Source organism: Anneissia japonica, unplaced genomic scaffold (genome assembly GCF_011630105.1).
Source record: "Anneissia japonica isolate Jap-2015-1 unplaced genomic scaffold, ASM1163010v1 scaffold1065_len1792383_cov172, whole genome shotgun sequence".
In the NCBI taxonomy this organism is placed as follows: Eukaryota; Metazoa; Echinodermata; class Crinoidea; order Comatulida; family Comatulidae; genus Anneissia; species Anneissia japonica.
Genome location: NW_022684135.1, coordinates 1448974 through 1458913, shown reverse-complemented (window position 1 = coordinate 1458913; position 9940 = coordinate 1448974). Strand labels below are relative to the sequence as shown.

The following is a 9940-nucleotide window of genomic DNA, read 5'->3' as shown; positions in this document are numbered from 1 at the left end:
ACCAAAGGGACGCCAGATCGTTATAGGGTAACCTCAATATTAAAAATATAGCTATCTACCTGATCCAACTGTCCAAAAAATTGGAAGTTCATAAATCCCCTGATGTTTTCCTCTCGCTCCGACTGGAGCTTCTTGATGACGAAGTAGCGGTAGATAAACACAACGAACGCCGTCAAACATAAAGACAAAATTGTGAACTCCAACAGATTACTGACATTTTTAAAATACACATTCTTGTTTTTCTTAAAGACCATGAACTCCTTGACAAGAAACCAGAGAATAAAAAGGCCAAAACACACTTCACACATTATGATCAAGAAACTATTAACGCTGGAGTAGCGGTCAATCAACACGGGCTGGAAGTTGTAGTAGGCCACAGCACCTGTTTGTAATAAAAAATGAAATTATATTATAAAAGTTGAACTTTAAAAAATAGTTACCTGAGATAGTGACAAAAGTTTCTCCCAACTTTCTATCCAGACACTTAGCCAACAGGCCACCGGGATTTCCGTTCGAGTTTTGTTGATTTTTATCTGAATACCGGTATTATTGGAAATTCAAATTCGATTAGAATCATCTGATTTCACACTCTTTTGCACCAATGTGGTAGAATAAAGAGGAAAATACAATGAAATACTCAAAACCGTATAGCGGTAATACTAGAATTATAATTTAGGTTAAAGATATCTTTCTTTGTTATATGGATAGGCATATGTACGTCCGAAATTATAGTTGATTGATTGATAATAAATGCCGAGCGTTAAAGAATATACGAGTGTGAAACATTTCGCCAACCACGATTCAAACCCGGTACCTCTGCTGTCTACAGACGGTTTAACAACTGGGAAGCTAGAGCTTCGTTAGAAATTAGAATTAGAAGCAACTGATTTCGCACACTATTAAACTGGACACTCACTGCGTCATACGACGGTACTTAGCGACCGTCGGCCAACGAATCTACCTGTGTTTTCTGTGAGCGCTAGACGATGCGACGCCCGGCCGTCTGTTGATTGTCAGTCATAAGTCTAATATTGCAATGTCGGTACAGTAATTATTTTTAATTATATTTTTATTTTTCTCAAATTAAAAAAAAAAAATCCATGGTTTTAATCCAATTTGAGGTGTGTGTAACTGGTCATATTTTTCGCAATATCTTTCCACCACACATAAGCGTAGACCAGTAAAACTGACATTCTAACATGCCGAAAATGTTTATCCATAACCATTATTTTCTGCTTCATATACTGTAGGACTTATGTAATTAATTTTTAATTCAGATTGATATTTTTCAAAAAGTAGGCCTAAATTGTCATATTAGTGCATAGGTTATTTAAAGTTTAAAAAAGAAATCCTACATAGCCTACCTCCGCTTGGTAAGAATTCAGCAATCATGTAAGCGACGCCATAAAGATTTGATGGTGGGTTGAAGACTGAAAATTCAAAGAAAACAGCTCTAGTGAGTTGATCAACCCATTTCGTCGATTGTAAATACTCAGCAATTTTCCAGGCATCATCGACCTTGTGTCCAAGCTCAGCTACGTAGCCACCACCCCCATAGACGGTATACTTCCCCCAGTAGGGTAGTGATCCAAGTTCAAACCAAGTCTTATATCTCCATACCTTTTCCAATCCAACTGCGTTTTTGTGATCTAGACAAAAACAAAATGCAAAATACTTTGATTGGACTTTTGTGGGTTAGACTAAACTTGTAATTGATAAAAACCAACCAACATCTTATTTTTATATTGTTTCTTTTTCTTTTTTTCTTATAAGATTTTGTGTTAAACCATTGTACTTTTGTTAAATGTATAATTTTGCCTATACCAAAAAAGAAAATTTCCTTTATTCAGTTGTATGAAAAAAGGTGTCTCTGGCGGGATTCGAAAATGCAACTTCTAGATATCGAGGCGAGTTTCATACATCTTAGACCACAGAGACCAGGTTATACGCACAGATCTGAACCTCAAACACCACTATGGTTTAGCTAAAAAAGGTCGCAGTTTGAAATTATAATAAATACTATTCAAATTGGGTTTGCTGGGTACTGTAACAACATATTATTTATCTACTTTTATATTGTATTTATGGTGCTATGCAGCAAACTTGATTTTATATTAATGTATGTATGTATGTATGTATGTATGTATGTATGTATGTATGTATGTATGTATGTATGTATGTATGTATGTATGTATGTATGTATGTATGTATGTATGTATGTATGTATGTATGTATGTATGTATGTATGTATGTATGTATGTATGTATGTATGTATGTATGTATGTATGTATGTATGTATGTATGTATGTATGTATGTATGTATGTATGTATGTATGTATGTATGTATGTATGTATGTATGTATGTATGTATGTATGTATGTATGTATGTATGTATGTATGTATGTATGTATGTATGTATGTATGTATGTATGTATGTATGTATGTATGTATGTATGTATGTATGTATGTATGTATGTATGTATGTATGTATGTATGTATGTATGTATGTATGTATGTATGTATGTATGTATGTATGTATGTATGTATGTATGTATGTATGTATGTATGTATGTATGTATGTATGTATGTATGTATGTATGTATCTTACGTGTTTGGTTGATTAGAGTCCAGTTTTCTTTAAAATGTCTTGATTCTTCAGAACCTGGATTATACTCGGTCCGACATCTATCGATAACTGTATCCATTGGTGAGGGAACAGTACAAATATCTATGAGCAAACAAATTACAGTGTTAAGATAAACAACAACAGAAACAACAGCAGCAGCAGCAATCGCGATCATAACCAAAATCACAACTGCAATAATATTGATGAGGATGATGACAATAATAACCAAAACTCTGCGAAGGCCAGAAGTTTCTTTGCCGCCACTGGTAAAAAAATCGGCCTATTAGACTTCTGCCGGTTGCTTGTGATGGTACATAGGACGGCCATTAAATCCTGAACACATTTTAAAATTTATTTCTGGAATTAATGTTAGGGACTTTTTGATTTCCTCTAATTGTCGCTTGATTATTAATGTTGGATGGAGCCTGGGGTAATAAAGTTCTCGTGTATTTTATTCAATAATGTTTTCTAGCAATAGGGCAATTACATGACCAATAATACATGTATGCAAAAGTTCAAAAACCAGCAAGTGTTTGGAAAATTTAAGTATGCTTGTTTATAGACTTTTAACTTCAGCGTCACAGATGCACGGACGGACATGCATGGACGATTTCAAAGGTTCTTATTATTCATTTACCTCTTTGAACACGCAACTGTCTAAGTCTGGCGCTTGTAGGCATTAACGAGATTCGATCAGCTATTAGATATTCCGAAGCACTGTTCGGGTCCTTTGCACCATTGTACTGAACTCCGGCATGCAGACTGGGGATGAACACATTGATTGTGTAGTTCCAAAAATAATCCCGAGACGAAATCTGTGTAAAAAAATTGTTTCTGTTAACGAAAACTGTACAAATACAATAATATGACATCTTCATCAGCCTATGTTTCAATTCTTGTATGACCTATAACGTAATCAATCGAGTCCAATCTAGACTTAAAATTATAAGCTGCATAATTTTACTTCAGTTTACTTAAATAGAATACTTGGCCAACTGCCTAACGATGGATAAAGCAAACAACGTAGTGAAAACCTTTCATCAACTAGTGTAAGAATATTTTCATAAGGTCATTGTATTCAGTTACCTTAGTGAATTGCATTTTGCCATTGTAAGATGCTTTAATGAATGTGTCAACCATTGACGAGCGGAGACCATACTCTTCTCTACCAATGTTTCCAAATGCGACCACCATTAATAAGCATAGAAATATTATATACGCCGTTATTTCCTTAATAATTCCATGCATCTTGATTTCTTTAAACCTAAAATGGTACAACGAACATTCGAACCATTACCATTACAACAATTACTATTCAATAAATAATTAACAAAAGGATTTATTAACAATGGTAGCATTATCTAAAACACGAATTTGAACTTAAGTTGCCATCTTCTGTTAAACACAACTAATGAAAAGCAAATGTTAAGTAAGTCAACTATCGGAATGAATATGAAATATTTTAATCTACATTATTGAGAGAAGTATTTTAAAGACTTTAGACCATGTAATTGTACATAAATTTAATTTACAAATCTTTATTTTGATCACATTTATATATGTATATATATGTGTGTGTTAGCATATTACACACGTGATACATAAATATTTATAGTAAAAGATTCGCTTAGCGTCCCCACGCTAGCGGCAAACTCGAAGACAGTAAATAATTCGTAAAAATTATAATATTTATGCTATAATTAAAAATTATACTATACTCTCAATTTACTATCCATATACTGTAAATACTGTCTCTTATACACATCTAGATGTGTATAAGAGACAGTATATATATATATATGCAGATTTTTTTCTCCACTCTTCACTTATTGAGATTTATTTTTTGTAAAGCATCATATGGGTATGTTTTTTTTGTCTTGCGAAAGGGATTGTCATCTACAGGTAAGACAGCATTTGTTTTTGGCAATGCTTAGCACAAATATGTGCCTAAAGAAACGGCAAAAATAACCTCAGTTTCCTTTGATCTTCGATTTCATCCCTGTCTGGCGGGAGGGCACAGGCTACATCCATTTGCCTTTTTTTATTGAACTCTTCAAGCTTAGAAGGGTCTGACAGATCTGCATTATTTTCATTTTCGTGTAACCATTCTTCGTCTGCCTCTAGTTTAACTCGTGGTAGGTCGTCATCTTCTTTGTCTGGACTTTTAATGACGAGTGAATAAAATGTAGCCAAGAGGAGCACCTACAAAGAAGAATACATTAAAAAAATATGAGGAGTAAACACTACAGAAGGCAGAACGTAGCAATATGTACATTTCAAGGATTTGAATGCAAACTTGCATTTTGGCAGTTAAAATTATTAAAACCAGTACTATTATTTTCTTGGTCCAAAATTATTATGCTACGCGATATAGATCAAATGTTAAACGTCCTTTATTCCTTCTTCTGTTACTGTTTATACCTGTATCTTTCTTCTTTCTTTCTTTTAGTTCTATACATATTTCTTGTCACTTTCAACAATATACGATACAAGAAGAAATATTAATTATAAATTACGTCAAAAAATGTTGCAAGACGAAAACTGTTCATGAATCGTACCTTTATTGGCTGCGAAATAAAGATATCCTGAATTAATGAAATTGTCATAGTTGTCACCCACTCTGTTGCTTTTTCTGGTCCAAATTTTCCCGCTACTTCAATAGTTAACCAAAATGCTGTGCCAATTGTCATCCAAGACAAGACCCAGGCGATTATCTGGCACCACCACGGCAGAGGTAATGATTTGCGTTTTCCTTTCGTAGTTTCCGTCTTTGAATTCACTTGGATATCGATTTTTGACATACCAATTTCACCTTCTTTTACAGGCTTAATATTTGTATTACGATTTTCTTGTCCTTGTCCAATACTCGATTCGAAAATACCTTTTTGAGCTTTCAGTTCCTTCATCGACGATGAACTACTGATGGTGCTGACACTTTGAGGTCTACACGTTGGCTTTTCAACGTGCCTATTTTTAGAACAGCGAATTGTTCTATTTCTTGGACGTGAAAGCCGAAACAGCTGAACAATTATCATATTAATGGGGAATACCATCAAGCTGCTGATGATGCCGACTACAAGTTGTGCAATAGAAAACGAAAATGGTCCGAATGTAAAAGACACAGATGTTTTACCCTCAGTAACATCAACACCGTAAAAGAGAATATTGGCCATCATTGTGCAAAAGAGAAGTGATAGACAGCAAGTAGTACGTTGACATCTGGTGAAGTTGCTCTTCGGTGGACGCATTAGTACGGAAACCCATAGATGACTGTCGGAGAGATTGCGCCTTGTCCGACTGTGAAATAAATGCCCGAAGCTTGTCAGCTCACTGTGTCCTGCAGTTGGAATAATCCGCTCAATCTAAAAACAAAACATAATAAATTACTGACTTCATAAGATTTCAATCAAAAGAAAAAAGGAATTAAAGCTCTTTTTTTGTATAGACCATTAAATTTGCCATTAATCAATTTATGTATTTTCTTAACAAAACTTTGTACTGTATAAGCAAATGTTTCGATCTCTGTATCATTGGAAAATGATAATGTTTGAACCTGTTAAACGAAAACTTAACGTTTGATATATATTTAGAGTGTTTTCATGATACTGACACATACAGCGTAACTTTAAGTGAAATAAGAACTTAGTGGTTTTCGTTGAAATGCCTCCTTAAAATTTCACATGAATTTCATAACCTTTTTTTTCTATCTTTTCTGGCAAAGCCACATTTATTCAATAATAAAATACATAATACAAATGATTTACAAAATAACAAATAGACCACTTTTAAGTTTCGTTATGGTTATCATTTCATAACAGCACAATTTTTACAATAAATTTTCACTCCTTTCATTTCCTTATAAACCTTTTATTTCATTATCTGTTTGAAGGGAGTGGTTGTGTGTGTGAAGTGATCATGATGAGTCACGAAATAATGATTGGTAATGGCCTTCTCTTTCTATAGTGCATACTAAAGTGCAATGTCTCTATGCGCCTTTACCCAGTGTCAAAACAAGGGAAAGGAAACAAAATTAAACAAGAACAAGAAAGATTCGAATTTTGAAAAAAAAAAAGTAGTAAGTCGGGAGTTTAAAAGGACCAAAGACGAAGGTGACCTTATAAAATTTGGTAAGTCGTTCCACAACTTAGGTGCTGGAACAAAAAAAAAATGTATCATCATATGTTTCCAACCGAACTGAAAGACTATGAGTATGCAACTAAATGTAATTAAGCGCAATTTTCGAAGGTCTTAAATGTATTGTGAAGATGAACAAGAAGGCCTACTGTACCAGAATGGGTCTAACAACTTACTGTCTTGTGTACAAATTACAAAAAAAAAACCCAGTTATTTCTTCATGTAAATTAAATTGAGATTTATCCTAACAGCATAAATTGAGATGTTTGGTAGGTGGTGGAGATACCTGATACCTGCTTTATACTTCTTGGCAGCTCACATTTTACCTCTAATTTGTATTTTATTATTGTTATGACATTATTATGAAATATTAATTATGTGAACGTCATTTTATGTGTGGAAAAAGTCTAATAAAGGAAGAAAAAGTGAAATAAGTAGCAGAAAAGAGACCACTTGAAAGGAAGTCAAAAAATTATATAGTTAAAAATATTACCTGACCGTCATCTTCCTCAACAGCTAGCCATTTGTCTAGCATAAAGTAATACGTCCTATTTGATTGAATATCTTTGACGGACACACGGCTGAGGAACCATTTCGGACTTTCACCTGAATTATCATGCCAAATGCGCAGATGCACCAGAGTTCCCAAATCCTTTGGCACTGTCATAAGGAATGAATCGATATTACTCCGTTGCAGAATAGGTCGCTTTTTATCTTTTACCACACGTATCCCAGTCTCACTCTTTTCACCATTCAGGATGAAGGAGACGTGGGCCGTAGTACCGGATTCGCGTCGAACGCCAGTGAATATAGTAATCTCGTACTTATATCTATGTCGCGGGTCGTTATCGCACATAGGAGTGACACCAGCCTACAAACAAACAATGTTGTGTAAAGTTTATTACCAAAGTATGGCGCCAAAGGCAGTATATTGAACTAATCTAATGAGAGCAGCTTAGCTATGTGTGCGCTGAACAGTGGAGATCTGTAGGTCCCCAGTCCAAATCCCATCCTGCTCTCCTTGTGTTTCAACCAGAGGGTTGAGATGCAAGCGACGATAGCACACCGTCTTCCGAATGAGACGTTTCAGCCGTTGTTCCTATGTGCATTATGGCCCGTGTGCACGTTAAAGAACGCTGTACACTATTCGGAAAAGAGTAGGGGATTCTCTCCCGGTGGACTGCTCAATCCCCACCTGAATGACCCCACTGGAAGTAAGTCTTTTTCAGATTTTCGTGGGCTATCCTTGGTGTTTACACCAAATAAATCCAATCCAATCCAATCGATATAACATTATAGCATTATTATGTAGTTAATTTCATAAAATATCTAAAATTATTAGGCCTATAATTATTATTACTATTATTATTTCAATCTTTGTTCAATTGATTCAATTAACTTTATTACTTGATATATTTTATTTAGGGTATTTCCCGAGTTTTACATTCAATTGAATTGACAAAAATGCCATATAAACAAGAACAATATCTGTAAGTAATTTGTTACTGTAAAGGTAGCTTTTATGATATTGATTTTTGTTGCCGAGATGAAAAAAATGTTCCCTGTGTGTCAATATGGCTGTAAAAGTCACCAACTATATAAACTTGGTGCAACAATTAAATTTGTTATGGTTACTGTCATGACCTAAACAACTTGTGAAAATGATGGCCACCAACAATTAAGAGAGGGATATATAAACTACCGCTTTATGGCTATGATAGCAGTCATGGATGGCTATGGCTATTGTTATTGCATTGCCATCTCTACTGTTATTGTATTAAGGGCACGAGATACTTCGAATAAACCTTACCCTTGAAACATCTCGTTGGTCTTCTTTGCGTGCCCATACAATGATGACGACATACCCACAGAGGCAACACGTCATAAACACAAAGACCACCGGATTTTCGCTAAGTTTTGTAAATGCCGAATCACTCAAATCAATCGAGTTCATTGGTACGGAAAAACCTCCGCCAATCGTTACGAGGTTTTTAGTCTGTTCGGGAAGCACGTTAACGCTTCGCTTACGTCTTCGGCTTGCGTAGTCTCTAGTCTCACTGGCTTCCTCGGCCGGAGCAAGACGGTAGCAAAAGCATTGTGTTGTATCACGGGTTGAATTTTCACCTACCTGAAATATAATACAGTATCAGCTATCTATGAGCAATATTCATAGGGATGTATATACAATTGAAAACAAAGAATCTGCAGCAGATGCCTAATAAATTACCCCAAATGGGACTGGAAACCTGAACCCTAAATTTGAATCTGTCTACCTGCCTGAAACCCACCTTACCGGAGGTTGTAAGGCGGATAAATATTTGTGATTAATTTGAACCAATTGGAGTAAATTTTTTCTCTCTCCTTTTTGCAACGGCATATACACTACAACTTACGAGAAAGCATAAAATTGGTATTCAAATACAACTCTACGTAATTTACCTCACATCCTTCGTAATGCCATGATGTATCTAAAGAACTTCTATAATAACATCGGGACGTGAAGAAGGAAATGCCGTAACGCATTGGAGTGAATTTTTCCAATTCATCAGTTTCCGTATCTTCTACATCGTTAGAAAGTGAACCATGTGTTCGTTGATGTCTTACACTAATGTATAAATCCGACGGTGAGTCACTCAAGAACCTAAATGTTACGTTAGTACAACATTGTTATTGTGGTTTTTTTTAAGCAGTTACAATAGAATGTAGAATGCACTGTGTATAGTTTATTTCATATTTTCTGCTGCGTATATTTATTTCATTATCGTCACCACAATAATTCAGAATCATCAATATAATTATCACTATCACCATCATCATCATTATCATCTTCATCAATTTAGTCAATAATGTTACAAATAAAGCGATGCCGTTGCGTTAGTATACAGTAGATCTAAAAATTGCTTTAGAATCGCAATAAAACCAAAGAGTATAGAACTGCAAAGAGATCTGACTGTTGGGCTTTCGTTGGAACGCAATCCTATCTCAAAAATTACACCACGAGCTAGAGGGCATCTTTCAAAATAAACATACCTATTCAAATTCGAACCTATCGCGTGGTGGTACTTTTTAAACTTTATTGCTTGCATAGACAATCAGGGCAGTTTGACCTTTTTGCAATTCTATACTCTTTGATAAAACTAATAAAAATAAATAAATAAATAAATAAAATTTAACGAAAAT

The 9940-nt window shown here is 34.8% G+C and overlaps 1 protein-coding gene across 1 annotated transcript in view; it reads right to left on the bottom strand.

Annotated features, from left to right (window-relative positions):
* Positions 1-9940, bottom strand: part of LOC117104035 (polycystic kidney disease protein 1-like 2) — a 20290-nt gene that overhangs the window by 6225 nt on the left and 4125 nt on the right. The window contains exons 5-14 of the mRNA XM_033244690.1: positions 9200-9401; positions 8571-8888; positions 7254-7631; positions 5185-5988; positions 4596-4828; positions 3713-3890; positions 3264-3441; positions 2609-2728; positions 1365-1649; positions 60-382 (exon numbers count right to left, since the gene is read on the bottom strand). Of these exons, the coding sequence (XP_033100581.1) occupies positions 60-382; positions 1365-1649; positions 2609-2728; positions 3264-3441; positions 3713-3890; positions 4596-4828; positions 5185-5988; positions 7254-7631; positions 8571-8888; positions 9200-9401 (3019 nt within the window). The remainder of the gene's footprint in view (positions 1-59; positions 383-1364; positions 1650-2608; positions 2729-3263; positions 3442-3712; positions 3891-4595; positions 4829-5184; positions 5989-7253; positions 7632-8570; positions 8889-9199; positions 9402-9940) is intronic.